The sequence below is a fragment of the Callithrix jacchus genome, chromosome 11 (assembly GCF_049354715.1).
Source record: "Callithrix jacchus isolate 240 chromosome 11, calJac240_pri, whole genome shotgun sequence".
In the NCBI taxonomy this organism is placed as follows: Eukaryota; Metazoa; Chordata; class Mammalia; order Primates; family Cebidae; genus Callithrix; species Callithrix jacchus.
This window is the reverse complement of record NC_133512.1, coordinates 36,233,864-36,251,820: the sequence shown is the minus strand read 5'-3', so window position 1 is coordinate 36,251,820 and position 17,957 is coordinate 36,233,864. Positions and strand designations below refer to the sequence as shown.

The 17,957-nt window shown below is 44.1% G+C and overlaps 2 protein-coding genes across 15 annotated transcripts in view; one reads left to right on the top strand and one right to left on the bottom strand.

The window, feature by feature from the left end:
- Positions 1 to 1,511, top strand: part of DNAH11 (dynein axonemal heavy chain 11) — a 426,042-nt gene extending 424,531 nt beyond the window's left edge. Inside the window, exon 82 of the mRNA XM_035253682.3 lies at positions 686 to 1,511. Within this exon, the coding sequence (XP_035109573.3) occupies positions 686 to 933 (248 nt within the window). The 3' untranslated portion in view covers positions 934 to 1,511. The remainder of the gene's footprint in view (positions 1 to 685) is intronic.
- The window catches only part of CDCA7L (cell division cycle associated 7 like), a 39,282-nt gene continuing 21,919 nt past the window's right edge, over positions 595 to 17,957 (bottom strand). For 2 of the 14 annotated variants that reach the window (XM_035253675.3, XM_002751504.6), the window contains 9 exons: positions 16,680 to 16,820; positions 11,592 to 11,729; positions 8,190 to 8,567; positions 6,388 to 6,459; positions 6,106 to 6,276; positions 5,280 to 5,405; positions 3,866 to 4,015; positions 2,751 to 2,887; positions 595 to 2,225 (listed from right to left, as the gene is read on the bottom strand). In XM_035253675.3, coding sequence (XP_035109566.2) covers positions 2,195 to 2,225; positions 2,751 to 2,887; positions 3,866 to 4,015; positions 5,280 to 5,405; positions 6,106 to 6,276; positions 6,388 to 6,459; positions 8,190 to 8,567; positions 11,592 to 11,729; positions 16,680 to 16,820 — 1,344 coding nt within the window. In that variant the 3' untranslated portion in view covers positions 595 to 2,194. Of the gene's footprint in view, positions 2,226 to 2,393; positions 2,537 to 2,750; positions 2,888 to 3,865; positions 4,016 to 5,279; positions 5,406 to 6,105; positions 6,277 to 6,387; positions 6,460 to 8,189; positions 8,568 to 11,591; positions 11,730 to 13,534; positions 13,778 to 16,679; positions 16,821 to 17,957 lie in introns of those variants that run through there. The other 12 variants (XM_078342061.1, XM_009002290.5, XM_078342066.1 and 9 more) reach the window with 11 other exon arrangements.

The following is a 17,957-nucleotide window of genomic DNA, read 5'->3' as shown; positions in this document are numbered from 1 at the left end:
TTGTAAAATAATTGGGGTGATGGCTGTCATTTAAATTTTCCACATGTCTGGGTATTCATGCCACAGAGTTACTTGAGACTGAATTTATATTGAAAAGCAAAATAATGTAATCATTTCGAAATCTTTCCTTGGTTTAAAAACAATCAGTAAATTTGCTCCAATATTTTACTACAAGACAAAACTTCTTCAAGCCCTGAAGGTGCTACTGCATAGGGTGAGTCTTTTAAAAGGGGGCTAGACTATGCAGTATTTTCCAAATGTATGTGGTCATGCATTATTCTGCAGGACAATCAGTCTGTACTAAGATGTTCCTTTTTGACTTCAAGTTCTGATGTAAATGAGTGTCTGGTACTTGGTGTAACAGAATAAGGTGTGACAGGGAGGGAATGTGGTGAATTGGAGATTTCTTATACTTGTTTTTTAAAAGGAAGCGCAAACTATTTTAATGTATGCAAATTCTCTTAGAATCCCATTTCATAAAGTTTCGCCACTAAACATGGAAGCAAAGCGGAGCCTCGGCCACAAGCAGAGGTAACCTACCTTCCAAAGCTCAGTCTGGCCAGCTGGGTAAAAATAACCACTGACAAGCAGAAGTGTGACAAAACCAGAATGTTTATTGCATCAAACAACTAGATCATCAGTAGCAACATGCCACACAATTGCAACCGTTGTGTGTTTGCCATAGGCGCCCGATGGGACACCCACTCAGGAACCATTGTCGAAGCCCGTCTCAAGGAGCTGACATGCACAATGCCGGTCATCTTTGCAAAGGCCACCCTTGTGGACAGACAAGAAACCAGACAAACCTACGACTGTCCAGTGTACAGAACCAAACTGAGAGGCCCTAGCTACATCTGGACCTTCAGGCTGAAAAGCAAAGAGAAGACTGCAAAATGGGTTCTGGCTGGAGTGGCTCTGCTGCTAGAAGCGTAAGATAACACTGGCATTCCTCTAGCCTCGGCTGGAGTGCAGTGAGGATTTTCTATTGTGTTGCTGCACTGTTCCTATGCACCTTAATGTATCCTATTATAAGGTTTTAGTACCTCACACAATGCATTCTCTTTTTTTTCAACACTATCCTTAAAAAGTAAAGGGGAGAGAAAAATCAGCAAATGCAGAAAAAATAGTAGAGACCGAATCTATGTCCATTGTAGCTTTCCCTCTAAAACCCCATAGCTCCCTCAAGACAAAAAAGTACATCTGAGGCCAGGCACGGTGGCTCACGCCTGTAATACCAGCACTTGGTCAGGAGTTCGAGACAATCCTGGCTAACATGGTGAAACCCTGTATTCACAAAAAATTAGCGTGGCATGCAACTGTAACTGTAATCCCAGCTATGCGGAGGCTGAGGCAAAAGAATCACATGAAACTGGTAGGTTGCAGTGACCTGAGATGGTGCCACTGCACTCCAGCTTAGGGGACAGAATGAGACTCCATAAGTACATCTAAATATACAACTAAAAAAAGCAATGCAGCCACAAAAAAAAGAAGGGGGACTTTTAAACAGGAAATTAAATTAAAAATTATTACCCCCTATATTCTTTTCAAAATATAGAAGCAGCAGGCCCCAGGTGAGTCCTGAAGATAAAGGCTGGTACCCCGAGCCCTCCAGTGTCTACAACATTGATGGTCCCCTTCTGTTCCGTCAACTTTTAATAACAATAAAACTGTAGTACTCATGTTCTGTGGTTAAACTGCACTTTGTTCAGTATAAATTTCCAATGACCCAGAGCAGGTTAAATGGTACCTGTGGTGTGCTGAACTGTGGTCACTCATGCTACAGCAAACTAAAGGATATAGGACCCCTGTTCAAACTTGGCCTGGAGTTACTGTCTGGGAAGTGAAAGATCATCAGGAGCTGCTCATACAATGCTTTCTAACTTACCTGAACTTTAACTCCACTCTGTTTAAAGTTTAAATTGTGCTTTTTAATCATTGGCAGATACTTTTAACAAAATACAGCATACAAACAAACAGGTCTGTGTATACAACTATATAGATTCCTCTGCTCTGTTGTCTTCCTGAGAAATCTCTGTAAGCATATAAACAATCTTTTTAAAAAATAGTATTTAGAAACAGTAATCTCTATGAAGAATTTCTATATAAAAACACAACTGTAAAAAATCTTAGGCACAAATGGTATGCATGTCTCACTGGAGTCGTCTATGGCGAGGTGGCTAGTTCCATTTTCCTCTTAATTGTCTTCTACCAGCTGCTTCTGTAAGCTGAGGAAAAGATGAGAAGTATTTGGTAAGTAGGACAAATCCAAAGGCAGCATTCTAGGCTGGAGAGAGTCCACAATCATCTTAGAGTACAAAGCCAGAACCCAGATCTCCTGACATTCTAAGCATCACTAACAGGACACCCTCCAGTCGAGTATGCCCTAAGCACGACTTCCCGCACACTCACATTCCGTCTCCTCACCCTGAAGTGCACACTGCCTCAACTTTCTCTGTGCATTAGGGTTATGGCTGCCTCTGGCTCTTCATAGACTCTGCCATTTCTCCTTAGCCTGCCTTGTTCACTCCTTCCATTTCTGACAGACACCTCAAGAAAAAGTCTTGGTTAAAGGCCACGTGGAGTTGAAAAATCTAGCAAAGGAGAATATTCCCTACTAGGGAAAATATCAGGCCTGAGCTTCTCCAATGCAAACAGATGCAGAATGGCACTCGTGCTTTATAAAAATGGGTCCAAGAGGGTCTCCCATGCTCGGCCTGGGGATTTCAAGATCTGTCAACCGCTAGACTTACCTCTCCAGATATTCCTTAACATTGTTATAACCATAAAACTTCGCCAGATGAATGAGGATCCCTGTGGCACAACGGCCATCACGCTTCCGACAGTAGCTGCAATTGCAGATCCCACGACAGGGAGGACACACCCAATCCTAACAGAGAGATGACAGCAGACACTTTCCTCACTATCTGCAGGCTTTGACCAGAACTGAGATTTGGATCCAGACTGGCTCAACTGCCCTCTCCCCCAACTTTTAATCACATGGCATCTTTCAGTCTATGCCCCAGGGAGCTCCTCATGAGGCAAGAAGGCTCATCACCCCATGTCACATGCAAACACTGAAAAACAATGGGTTTCAGGGCCCCCTGCTTAAAACTTATGGAGAATTTCACCAGCATTTGGCCAAGCACAGGGCTCTGTGTGAGTGTGCAGGTCACAGCCCAGAATGTCAGCCATGGTTTAGGAGCACAAGGTTTCCAAAAGATCGAGGTGTGAATTTCAGCCCTTCCAATATGTGTGCTTGTTGAATGACTAACCTGACTTGAGCTGTAATTTACGTTCGTCTGTCAATTGAGGATGATATACTTACCCCATGACTGTTGCCTGAGAGGTCATACTTGGTAGCAGGACTGCCCCAGGCTCAAGGTCATGCTTATTAACTGATACTATGTCTCATTTTACTGAGGGAGCTGAGGCAGAGAGGAGTTATACACCTATTTCACAGGATTAAAGATTTATGATGGAGTGAGCAACACCTTGCACAGTGCGGGGCACACAGAACATGGTCTATACCGCAATCTACACCCGTCTCAGCCTGGCCCAGAAAATAAAATCAGAGGGAAATCACTTTGCTCAAGGAAGGGTACCGGGATTACTTGTACAAAGCTAGACAACTGTAACCAAGTTTTGTTCTGACAATGGAAAATCTTAACAAACTATATTCACTGGTCAGCTTGCTCTCCTTCTAGGAGTCCCTATTTTTCATTTTCCCTGGAGCCTTAAGATACAGATGGAAGGCAAAAAACCCAAGTTCTGGAGCTCCCAGTTCCCAGTGAGAGCCCAGAAGCCCCATCTTCGGCTTGCTTCCTTCGCCCATACAATTTATGACAAATACAAACACTGTACCTACCGGGTCCAGCAATGCTGATCTGACATCCTCCCCATAGCGGTTCCGCAGGCATGGTCCACAGAACTGTCCCCGCACACCACCACAACCCTGGTTCCGACACACCGTCTTGGTGTCGATGGTCTTCTGTCGACACTGATGGCATGTGTTACCCTAGAGGGTGAAGGCAGTGAGCAGGTGAACTCAGGGATATGCTATGCCCATTTCAGGCCAGATGCCATCATGTGCATTACCAAGTGCATGAAGAAACACCTGTCTCCTCAAATTAAGCAGGACTGCTTTCCTAATAAGAACCATAGCATTGTCTCTAGACCAGGGGTCCCCAGCCCTCGGGCTAGTACCAGTCTGTGGCCTGTTTGGAACTGAGATGCACAGCAGGAAGTGAGCAGCGGGTGACTGAGCATTACTGGCTGAGCTCTGCCTCCTGTCAGATCAGCGGCAGTGTTAGCTTGTCATAGGATCACAAACCCTATTGTGAATTGCACACACAAGGGATCTAGGTTGTGCTCCCTTTTAAGAATCTAATGCCAGATGATCTGAGGTGCAACAGTTTTATCCTGAATCCCCTCCCTGTCCCCCCAAACCCATGGAAAAATGGTCTTTCACAAAACTGGTCTCTCGTGCCAAAAAGGTTGGGGACTACTGCTCTAGAATGTAAGCATCACAGGTCTAGGGCCAAGGAGCACATGAGGTCAGATGAGGCTGAGCAGAGAGTGGGAAGGAATGAAATGATCAGACTGTCAGGAAGAGAGACCAGGGAAAAGCTTAAGGCAGGGGTGGCCGAGCCCGACAGGTGACTAAGTGGCAATGAGCCTTGGATGGCATCACCTTGGTTCCACCTTAGCTCTGCAGACCTGGATATCTTCAATGTGAAATCTATTTTTTTTAAATATTGGCAACTAAATGTAAAGCATTTTAATACTATCTTAAGACAGTGTCACACTACTTATCTAGAAAACACATACAAAAGCAGAATACAAAGCCTCCCTCTAAATCACCATTTAGAGGAAATTTAACCGGTTTCCTACCAAAGATATTCTGCCAACCTTTATTTTCTACAGTTATGTTACCCCCAAATATACTATCTTTTTTCAATATTTAAAACATAAAATATACAATATTTAAACCATAACAGTTACATATAAAAATCCCTTTTAAACGATACCCTTGCCTTCCCCCCAGGTGCTATGCATCCATAAGAGCACACTGTCCCAATGGGAATTACTGCCCTAAGCTGCTCCCCTTTTCCCAGGGACAGCTGACCCTTGACCCTCCAATTCAGAGCCTGGCTCTAAACCCTTGGTGAGATGGCATAAGCCCTTATCCAGTTTAAAAACATGTGAGATTTCAAATACCAATGCCTTAGACTCCCAATAAGAATGGCAATCATGCAAATTACTCATAATATAGAATTTACCAGAACTTTATCATAGATTTTATCTCGAACAGTTATGGCAACATTTTCTAAGTCCTCTTCAGTGATATCCTCCACTGGCCGAAAAGAAGATACACGGTGACGTCGTCTATACTCCCGGCATTTCCCCTGCACAATGAACACAAGCAGAACCTAGAGTGAGCTGTTTTGAGCAGTTATAAAAAATTATAAACATTTTAAACTCTCAAAGATCTAGCACCATTCATGTTAACCCGGTCCCTCTTCTATTTCCCTGCAGCCATTTCATTTCGGCATTTACTGAGATTCTGCTACCTGCCAAGCTTCCTTCTCAGCAAGGCAATACAATCATAGAGGAGAAACTCAAGGTTTTTGGTTCTTTGCTGTGAATTCTGTGGAGAGATGAACCACACAGAACAGCCAAACCCACAAATGGGTCCAAAGTTTTTCCCTCCAAATTAAAAGCACTTGAAATGTCTAATGCCTAAAATAGAAAAGCAAAGAGGAATCACTCTACTTTTCCACAAAGTGGAAACCACAAAGCTGACTGGAGCTGTGGACAGGCCTTTACTGCCTACCGCAGAGATCAAAGCAGCATCCTAACAAATGAGCTGCTTTTCAGCTCGGTTTGGATAAAGGCTCTCTCTGTGACCACCAGCTTAGACCAGCACTGCTTCTCCAAGTGTGCTCTCAGGAGCAACGGCATCACCTGGGAACCAGATAGAAATGCAAGTTCTCAGCTGCTGCAGACCCATGGGATCAGAACCAGCCCTGGGTGACAGCAATGTGCATTCACGTTTGGAGGAACAGTGGCTCAGACAAAACTAATTCACAATTAGTCAGAAAATACCCCACTAATTGTCTTCCTTCTTCGGAAACTGTAAAACTCTTCTGCAAATTTGGCGGCTGAGACAGTGAAGTTCTCTAGAGCAAACTTCTCAGGAGGCCGCGCACTCCGGGTCGGGTTCATGCGCCGTGTGATCTGTCCCTCTGAGAAGGCCCGCCTCACTGTTTTCTTCCTCTGAAATCAAGAGTATAGACAGAAGCAAATGGGGACTCTCTTGAACAAAAGCTATCTGGTGGCTTATCACCATGTATCAGTATGGGTATAATTATAAGGAGTTATACTTACAGAAGCTGAGGTCGGGGTTCGTACTGGGAAGAAATCTGGCATTGAGTTCAATTCCGCCAATAACTGAGCAAGCTGAAGTTCAGAACAAAAGAAAGAATTTTACATAAATAGTGCTCCAGGGCTAGGTCATCCAACACCTATCTCAAATCTTCCATTCCGCTACAGTAAGAAACCTAACTTGAATAGTTTATGTAACCCACAACACTTACACTTTTAACCTCACATGTAAAGATTTTATCTCCAGACCTGTGATGCTGATGTCATCATTCATGTGAATGAACACTAGCGTATTCCTTACATATAAGGACAACACAACACTATGAAACAGTCCTGAAATCATCCAGACCTGGAGCATGAAATTCCAAACCTGACTTGAAGGCTAATCCAAGGTGGTATCATTTCATTTTGTACATGTTAGTTAGTCTCAAGTTTCAGGATGTTCAAAAAAGAATAAGCTCAATTAGATTATTTCAGTGGTTATTTAGAGCTCCCAAAATCTGATTTTTTAAATAGGTTATTTTCTCATCAATAAAAGTAATTTATGAACATATTCCTAAATGGATAACAACAAATAAGAGGCATCAATATGCCAGATAATTTAATTAGGATTCATTTTAGTTTATACAATTATATATAATTTTTTTTTTTTTTTTGAGAAGGAGTCTTGCCCTGTCGCCAGGCTCTTGGCTCACCGCAACCTCCACCTCCTGGGTTCCAGCGATTCTCCTGCCTCAGCCTCCCGAGTAGCTGGGACTACAGATGCACGCCAAGATGCCCAGCTAATTTTTGTATTTTGAGTAGACACGGGGTTTCACCATGTTGGCCAGGATGGTCTCATCTCTTGACCTCGTGATCCACCTACCTCGGCCTCCCAAAGTGCTGGGATTACTGGCGTGAGCCACCGCGCCTGGCCAGCTCTTAAAGATGCAGATGGACACAGCACTGAAAATTTCCCTTAGCTAAGTAAAAATGTTTCTTAGGATAAAATTAACCCAAAAGTAGGTGTTCTATTTTTGTAAGTAATTTATATTAGACATATTAGCTTACATATACAGTATCACTATGTCATTCTTTTTTTAAAAGGAAAAGATTAGAAAAACACCAAAATGCTAAAAGTGGTAAGTGGTAGAACTAAAAAAAAAAACACTCTGTGTAAACAATTAAGCAGCAAACAATGATTCTCTACAATGTTCAGATTAACAGTAATTGATTACATACAGAAAAACCAAATATATTAACAAAGATTTCACCTTGTTCCATTAATTGTTCTAATGAAGACATTTTAGAGGAAATTAACACTGTTGGGGTCATTTTAACTCCTAAACCTCTTCCGTTCCTTGAGATACCTTAGAACCAGGGCCAGTCACCACAGAAGAGTGGTTTCTAGATGAAAAGCTACCTGCCCAATCTGCTCCTTTCAACTCCTCCATGGACTCAGTGACATCCCACTCCCCCTGCTTTACTCTGCTGGGAACAGGCCAGTTGTTCAGCCCATCTCATCCCCAACACCACACTATACACTCAGAACTTAGCTTGGTCAAGAGTAAGCAGCATTAGTTCATGGCACCATGGAGGGGCTAAAAATGGTCCTGGGGAGTTTCTCTGTTCGCAAACCAGAGCTGATCATGTAATAGTTGCTTTGGGTTCTGGAAAAGAAGAAGGATACACAATACCCAGAGTATATTTTCCTGACAGAAGCCAAAGCAACAACAGCATCTATAGGAGCAAAGTGGTTCTGGGAGCCCAGCAACTGCTGCCAGAGCCTGGAGCCCACTCCCAGGGCGCCCCCCCGCAAGCCTCACCATGGCTTTGTTCTCCTTGATGTTCATGGTCCTCTTCAGCAGAGCATCCGAACTCTCCTGGCTCTCATCCCGAGAGTCATCCTCAGACTCAGAAGTAGAATCTTCCCTTTGTATCACCTGTCTACGGCCTTTCTTTCTTCCAAGAACTGCTTTTTTCTCACTCTGTAAGCATGAGCTAGAAAACAGCTGCTCAGAAGAACTGTTTTTATCTGGTTTGTTGGCCAGCTTCTTGGTGGGGAACTGAAAGGCTACTCGAAGACCAATACTACTACCTCTTCGAGACCTGCTTCTTCTTGGGGTAGCCTTATCTTCTTCATCTTCCTCTTCCTCACTCACCAAAGATGCTTTGCCGTCGTCACTCAAATCTGACTCCACGAGCTAATAAAATAAGAGCAAGAAAAAGCACAAAGACACCGTTTCAGACAAACAAAAAAGACATGCATTTAAAACAACTCTGGTAGTATATGAGAAAAAACATGAGAAATGAAAAGATTCCCCTTCGAATTTTGAGTTTCCTCTGAATTTCTTTTAAATGTGCAAGAAATTGGTTGATGAATAAAATGAAATAATCTACAACTGAACTGTGGACCATCAAACCCAGCACAGAACTGGGTCCATTTGGAGCATCAGCTGTAAGCCAAACACGGACAGGGTGGGTTCCTCCACCATGGGAAGACCAAGGAGCACCAGCAAGAGGAGAGACAGTCACAGAAAAGGGTATTCACGACAGATGTGATCTGCAGAGAAGCAATGGTGCTAAGGGGAAAAAGTGCTGACTGGTCTCCTCAAATAGCAGGAACCAAACTTCCAAGTAAGAGGGCAGGAGAGCTGACTGCACCTCAAGGCAGTGACCCAGGACAGGCTGATGACCTGCCACTGGGTCCTCAGTCAAGGGGCACCCTTCCCTTCTCTGGAACCCTCAGAGCCATGGGGTGAAATCAAGTCAGAGAGCTACAGGTTGTAGCAACACATCACTTAGTCAACTCAAGAAATCCTCCTCTAAGTTTTCAAGTTCCACATGGTATAGGTCTCCAGCACTCAAACACTGCTCCACTTTACAAGTGAGAACTTAGTAAGTATGGAAGGCAGTAACAGGGTCACATCACCTAAGTGACATGTGATGAGACACTTAGCAGTGGTACCGAGACAGGTTTAAGTATGTGAGATCCAGGACATCTTCTAGGCATCTTTCCATGACCACAAGGTAGAAAACTTAAGAAACCGCTATCTGGGAATTCCAAAAATCTACGAAGAACATGGAATAGCAGCAGGACAGACTCAGGACTTAGTTCAGGGACTCTGCTTCCTCCCCAGTGACCACCATCACCCCCCCGCCAAATTCTAGCTGGACTAAAGTTAGAAATAAGACAGAGGGAGAAAGAAAATGCAGATGACTGCCAACTCTGGTATAGCCACACAAAGCCTAGGGAGAAATAAGACTATACAGCACTGATTTTTCTATTTCTTTAATACCCTGACCTTTCCACATTAGTAGCTTCAGAATTCAAAATAGTGTAGTGCAAAGGAACCCAATTTTAGGGGACACTGTCAGGGAAGAACTTCAGCTTTGATCCATTTATCTTCCATCCTTATCATCGACAGGCCTCTCTTTACCACAGACAGAAGTGGAACAGCTCACTACAGAGGCCTGGAGGAAGGGAAGAACAAACTGTCCACAGCAGCCCAGAATCAGACCTGAGAGTAAAGCACAGTCTAGCACGTGGATGTGGCTATGTCACATCCGGACCACAGATCCCTGGAAACCCAGGTGACAGCAATATCCCATTTAGCAAGAAAGATGGTCTCTCCAGTTCCCACAAGGGTGGGCAGGAGGTTGGGCTGGGAGGCAACCATGCTTTTCTTCTCACTGGATTCTAAAATAAAATTTGCAGGGGCCTGTGCTGAACCGTATGCCATATCATGATCTATGTAACACATCACAGTCCACAGACATGGGGGCAGGTGGGAGGGAAGACTTCTGGGGTAATTCATTTTCTCTCACTAGAAACACAAATGCTTCAAATAACCAGACATCACTTCACTAAAGAACAGAAGACAAGTAGGTCGCTAAGACATAATGCCCATTAGGGGTTTAGAAGGATCTTAATATCTTGCTGCAAGAAACTGAGGACTTTCTGGCCGGAACCAATGAACTGCCACACAAACAGCTTCTGCAAAGGAAGCCAAAGGAGAGCTGGGGCCTCCGAGCTAGCCCAATTCTATGTTGCTACTCATGGCAAAAAGTCACCATCACACGAAGCAACCTACCATGAGGGCTTTTATACTCTAAGTCCTCTCCTAGGACAGGTGAGGGACAAGGCCAGCCTAGGAGTCACAGCTTGTTTATACCTCTATACAGGCTCTGGGCCAAAAGTTAGTCCTAAGCAGCTTCTGGCTGTGAAGAAGCTTAAACTCTACGTTCCATCTTCATACTGAAGAAGAAAGTAGCATGTTTTGTTTTGTTTTTTTGCATAAATGTGTGCTATTTTTAGTTAGCATAAGTACATTTCTTTTCTTAAATCCAAAGGCTGTGCCTTAAAGTTACCTTAAGATTCAAACACAACTTGGCAGTCAACTAGCCTAACTGTGCATAATAACATGAAGAGATCAACTAATAAGTCTGCTCATAGGAAGTGCTGAGAGCAGACTTCCCTCCAGAATCCAGGCAGGTGATTTTTAACACTACAAAGCATGACAAATCCAAATCCACAGTACACGGGGAACACCAAGTTTGTACCACGCCAAATTTTTGCCACACTGACTTCAAACCAAAAACTATCACTTCACACACAGTAAGAATCTCAAGAAAACTCTGAGATAAATTCTTTTAATTTTTTTTTGAGATGGAGTCTTGCTCTTTCATGCAGGCTGGAGTGCAGTGGCGTACTCTCAGCTCACTGCAACCTCTACCTCTCAGGTTCAAGCGATTCTCCTGCCTCAGCCTCCCGTGTAGCTGGGACTACAGGTACTCGCCACCATGCCCGGCTAATTTTTGTATTTTGAGTACAGACACGCTTTCACCATATTGGTCAACCTCGTCTTGAACTCCTGACCTCAGGTGATCCACCAACCACGGCCCCCTAAAGTGCTGAAATTACAGCCATGAGCCACCGTGCATGGCTCATTTTGAGAAGGACAACAAAGGATGCCTGAGACACATCCCTAAGCCCCACAGGAACAAGGGGAACATGAATAGATTTTCTCTAAGAGAATAATGGACTGGTGGACCAGGGATTAGCCTTCTAGGAGTGTTTTTTTTTAAGGTTATGTTAATTAGTTTGAAAGATAGGTAAGAAAAAGTAAAATCTTTTCATTTGTGAAATGACTTCTTACAAGTAAAACTCTAATGCAGAAACAGGATGACAAACATCACCACCCACATCCTTCCGTTTTAATTATTACCATTACTTCTGGGTTAGTCTTTCCATTCAGATCACTCTGTGTAAATCCTGTAAAATCCTCAGTCTCTGAGTCAGTGTCCTCTATAAAAATTCTTCTTAGCTCTTCCGTGAAGTATTTGGAATGAAAGCGCATATCCTGCTAAATTAAACACACACATACATCAGAGGCAGAAAGCAGAATAGAGGTTACCAGGGAAGGGGAGAACGGGGAGCTACTGAACAGGTGCAGTTTCTGATGCAGATGACGAAAATGTTCTGAGATGGATGGTCAACAGTGTCAATATTAATGCCACTGAACAGTACCTTCAAAACAGCTGAAATGGTATATTTCATGTTATGCATACTTTACCACAATTAACAAAAAGAAAACAGTAGCCCGGTGTAGTGGCTCATGCCTGTAATCCCAGCACTTTGGGAGACCGAGGCAGGCAGATCACTTGAGCTCAGGAGTTCAAGACCAGCCTGAGCAACATAGTGAGATCTCATCTCTGCAAAAAATACAAAAATTAGCTGGGTCTATTGGCATGTACCTGTAGTCCCAGCTATTCAGGAGGCTAAGGTGGGAGGATTACCCACACCTGGGAGGTCGAGGCTACAGTGAGCAGAGATCACACCGTTGCCCTCCAGCCTGGGTTGCAGCTGAGATCATACCACTGTCACTCCAGGCTGGGTGACAGAGACCCTGTCTCAAAAAACCCATATACATACATGTATATTTTATATATATAAACATTTTCTAAAGCTTACAAAATTCAGACCTACAAATCAGACAGCTTTTAAAAATCAGCATGGGTGTAGTCTCAATCAGCTTCTAATGTAACTGGTAAGTGCTCATGGAATTCAGCTTCTGCCAAAGCTGGCAACCAGAAACGTCTGCTTTCACACAGAACCAAAACACATGGAAAGAAGACATGAGAAAACCTGGCTCCCTCCCACATGCTGGCTTCCCTTTCCAACAGCCTTTCAAAGCCAGAGTCTCCTCCAAGTGGGTGAGCATGCCTCCCCTTCACCAACAGCGAGTTTCCCTGTAGGAAAAGGCTGGGTCCTCTCCCAGCCCTCACTACCCACCACCAGAGCCTAGACTTGCTCCATGACCAGACACACCTGATGGAAAGCTCACCCAAGGTCACCCCCAGGAATTTCTCTTCTGCATGAGGTGAGAGGTGAGCAACCATGGCAAGCTGTCAAGTGAGCAGAAGGAAAGATGCAATGTGACTCTTTAAGAAAAGGCATTTTCTAATAATGACTTTTTCTTTCTTTTGAAATAGTGCAAAGAAGGAAACCCAGCTCTCTTAATAGTATGCTTGAAAAAAAAGAACAAACTGCAGGCCAACAGGAGACCTGCGAGACCAGCCTCCTGCCAGGCTGCCACGCCTCATCAGGGCTCGAGTCTGTCCCCAGTTTCCTTTGCCACCTCTTCCCCGCCATCCCTGATGTAGCAGTGACCCCCTTACCACCACACTTGGCTGAGAATCTGTATCTCCCCCCTGCCTTTCCTCAGCTGTAATTATAGACTTCTTCAAGCTCATATATCTCTGGAGAAAAACAGATATAATGGACAAGTAGAAAAACTTACAGGGGCAAACAGAAAGAAATGTCTCCATCTAGCATTCTGTACGCTTAAAAATGTCTCCTATGAATTATTATGGGTAATTGGAGTGAGTCTGCTCAGAGCTAAATTACTTTGTTCTTTTGTTGATAGCTGTAGCGCAGCTGCTTGAAAAAAAACTGCACATACAAAAGCGAAGTTTCTTTAAAGTGAAATTCAAATCGTATTTAAGGGAGACCAGAGTTAGCAGACGCATGCTGTGTGTAAGTTCACACAGCTTCTGTTGGTTAAATGGATCTTGTGCGTGTGGGGTCAAGGTAGAGAAGTAGCAGGCCAGGGCTTGATTATTAAGGAAGAATGGTATACAGCTGCTGCTAAGGAAACCCACCACGTACCTGAGGCCTCTCAGTGCAAGAAACATCTGGCTCACAGAGCCCTGGGCAGCCCTTGCAGGCTGATTTGGAGCTGTATTTCTGTGTGTAAATGTCATCAACTACTTAAAGCCCCTGCCTGGGCCCTGAAGAGAACAGAGCAAGCCTTGAAGCAGTGAGTTCCCGTCTTCCATTTTTTTCTGGTTCTTTCAGCCCTGTGTGCTGGCCTCACAGGGCAATAGGCAGCCTGGGAGATGATGGTCAGTCCTGATAGAGAAAAATAACTTACCGTTGTCGTGAACTGAGGACTATAGTTTCTTTACTCCAAAGTGTGTAAACACTGTTTTTCACATGGGTCTATATGACATCAATCTCCACTCTACAGTGTTCCACTGCATTCTTAGTTACAAACCCTTGCACTGCTAGGTGCTCTCTGGCACTGGTTGATTCTCCTTCAAAATCAATTCTGGGCACTATGCTATGGGTCTTGGTCATCTACCATGATCAGGACCATAAGCAAATAACACATCAGAGGAAAAGTTAACCTAGGTGGGTAAACTTTTTATTTTGAAGCCCATCTGACAAGAAGAAACAGACTGGAGAGCAATGGCCTGCTGAACCAGACAAGCAGACAAGCACCCTATTTCGACTGCACCCTGCAAACAAAACCCCCTCTGTGCTCACTGTATACAGTCAGGTGGAGCCTGAAACGAGAGGAAAGGGACGATACATGAGGACAAAAAGTCAGAGCCAGGGAAGCTAGAAAGCACCATTCTAGTATGAGTCCCCTCTTCTTCAAAGAGTTTACAGTCTAAGAGGGAGGCAGACCGGTCCACGAATAACCCTGGTGAGGGTCAGTGCTTTAAGGGATACTCAAGCAATACAGCACACGGAGGGAAAGAAAACCCAGTAAGACTTCATGGGAGAAGTAGCATAACTGGATGTGAGCCAGGGTAGAGCCTAGAAAAATGGTGACAGCAGACAGGCAGGAAGAACACAGCATGGACCGGTGGGCAGAAAGGGCAGAACAGTGGATAATGAGAATGTCAGTGCAGTTCCTGTGCCCTGTAGCATAGCAGGTAGGAAAGAGGCCCCGCAGGGTAAGAGGCTGGGAAGTGGCGGCCCTGGATTTGGAACATCCCAGCTGGCTTCTTCCCAGATGTGGGGCCTTGGGCAAGTCATTTTACCGTCCTGAACTTCAGTTTCAGCACTTGCAAAATGGGGATAGTAACAACACTGGCAGCTTCCTTGGAGGTCTGTGGATTAAATGTAGTATCTGTATGAAAAGCAGGTGGCATACTTTCCTCCCTGGGGAGGACAGACCTGACTCCAAAAGCAGTCATCATAGCAGCAGAAGCAGCTGTTCTGTTTCTTAATGCCTGGTGCCTGCCAGGCTCTGCGTTTAGCACTTTAGACATGTTCTGCCCTGCTCAAATGCTCCTCAAGGTGGATCCTGCAGGCGCTACTCTCCCCACTGCCTCACTGTGATTAGTCGTAGGGCTGGGCAATCTCTGAGGAAGGGAGGAGCTGACTGGAGCTCAGTCCTGTAACAGATCCTAGTAGGAAGGAATGAGCATTTAGGTAAGAGCTACAAGGGCTTCCGCAGCTGCAGAGGGAAGGGAAGGATGAACACGAGGAACACAGCAGAAGTTTCATCAACTCCTGGACAACTGCTGGGGAAGTGGAAGAGGGGAAGGAGGGTCAAGAACAACAAAAGACGGAGATCAAGACGGGGAAAGGGGGAAGCCAGAAAGACAACCAAGGGAAGGAAAATTGAGTTTCAGATCTCCCTTAGCAACCAGTCCAACTGGTAGTCAGAAACCACCAGAGGCTGGAGAGAGAAGACAAGCTCCACAAAATGCAGTGCCAGCTCAAAGCAAGACAACAGACAAGATGGCTAAGTAAGAAGATTAAAGACAAAACCTTAGAGAACATCCGCATTTAGGGTCAGGAAAAACAAGCGACATTAACAAAGAGCAGGCTAGGTGCAGTGGCTCACGCCTGTAATCCCAGCACTTTGGGAGGCCAAGGCAGGCAGATCACCTGAGGTCAGGAGTTCAAAATCAGCCTGGCCAACATGGTGAAACCCTGTCTCTACTAAAAAAATACAAAAACTAGCCAGGTGTAGTGGCACACGCCTGCAATCCCAGCTACTCAGGAGGCTGGGTCAAGAAGAATTGCTTGAACCTGGGAGGCGGAAGTTGCAGTGAGCTAAGATCATGCCACTGCACTCCAGCCTGGGCAACAGGGCAAGACTTTGTCTCAGAAAGAAAGAAAAAAAAGCAAAAGGTGTGTAACAGAGAGGAAGTAACCCAGAGGGTTAGAAGGACGTGGCTAGTAGGATCAACTGCTGTGGAGATGTTAAATGAGACCCAGATGGCCAGAGACCAGGGAGCCCCTGGTGATCTCAGAGAGCACAGCTCCCACCCAGGCCAGAACTTACAATGTCTCGCACAATTCAGCGGGTACTTCACTTACATAAAATTCACTGCTTCTTCCGGTACTTGCTGGGTAGAAGCAAGGTGGGCTTAATTTGCTGCCTTTTTGGAGAAGCCATGGTCAAAGGAGAATGAGGACTTCTGAGTGCCGCAATCAACTCAGAAGAAAATGCCACCGAAGGGTAGATTCTGATTGGCCATTCTACTACTAGGACACAATGTGAACCTCCAGGAATCTACTTCTCAGAGAACTGTTAACTTGTGCGTGCTAGAAATCAAAGTCATTAACGCAAGAATAAGGCTCTCCCCAGCAATTTCAAGAGAGGCGTGCCAACAGAATTGCCCCGCAGGACCAGAGAGATGCAACTGTCTCCCAGTAACCACACGATCCCCCATGGCTTGCCGCAGTCTCCCTCTGTGGGCAGACTCTGAACACAGCGACGCTGCAGGTTACAGCCCCGAGGCAGCCAAGAAAATGCACTTGATCATGTGAGGTCCCTTTATTTAAAAAAAAATCCCTGATTTATGGTACGGAAAAGGATTAACACAGCAGAGTGAACTAGGTTCTCTCACCATTTTTTTTTAAAATAGGAAGGCATAACATTTCTAAAATAAAATGCTAGACAATAAACTGATTTCACCAACCTCACACTATGTTCAAATAAAGGAACATCCAAACCAAGATTCAGGCTTCCAGATGAACACATCTGCTTGGAAGGAAGCATCCATACCTGTTTCCCTGACTCCAGTGAGTCAAAACTATCGCAGCTCTCCTCTGACGAGAGGGTTTCCATGGGAACATCATCTCGGAAGCCCTCGAACTCTTCATCATCACTGGGGGCGTTAAAGATATCAGCCACTTCTTTAGGGATCTGTTTTGGATTCAAAAGAGGCGGGATTAAACCAGGAGTTCTTGGTAATCACTTCAGGACATTTTCTGGAGGGCAGTAGAGATCTCACCACTTCATGTAACTGCCATGGTCGCCCAGAAGTCCCCAGTCACCCTGAGTAAAACACACTTCAGCTAAGACCTCATGGCAAAATAAGGGGTGTGTAGAGAGGGAGATAAAACTTAAAATTCCAGACATACATCCTATTTTAAAGAGAATGTTAATACCAGGCCAGAGAGAAGACATTTTTGATCTCTTGACAAAAATAAAAAATTTTCTGAGAACCAATGATCTCTTTTTCTCTCCCACAGTGGATACGTCTTTAAATGTCATCGACATAAAAAGGTTACCATAAAATATGATTAAGCTCTTTTCTTAATGTTCACCTATATTATTTATTTTTCTCTTCTTTGTCATAGGCTGACTCAGAAAGTAGAAAGTTCATACAATGAAATAAGTAGCTTTCCTTCTCTTCAATACTGTAAGTCAACTTAAGAAGTTGGAAATGAATTCTAAGAGAATTTAATTGCTATTAGGGGATGACTGACCCCAGAGGGGACGTTGTCAGCACACCTGATCCACAAATATGTGTCTGCTGGAGTTCATTTTTTTAAGTTGACTATTTTCTCCCAAATATTTGTTTTAAAAAAGTTAAACACACAGAAGGGTGAAAAAAATAGTACAAACACCTGTCAATTCATTATCTAGAGCCACTATTTGTCACTGCATTTGCCTTCTTTCTCTGTTTCACCAAATATTAAGTTAAACCATGGGCATGTGATGATATTTGGCTGTTTTGAACCTACGAAAACAGCATTTAATAGGAGCCAACCTCATCCATATATATCCACACTGATTAAAGTAATTTGCAGATACTGTATTGATTGGTCCTAATATAATTCAGCATGTATCTCACAAGGATGAGGACATTCTCCTATAGCACCCACAGAACCAATGTTAATGTTTGGTACAGTAAACATTAACATAATTTAATAGCATGAGTTACTGTAATTCTACATTTTAATATCTGCAACTATTTCCAAAATGTCTTTTATAACTTTTGGAGACAGTAAGAGCCAGACAAGCAAGGTTTTGTATTGCATTTGATTTTTATGACAT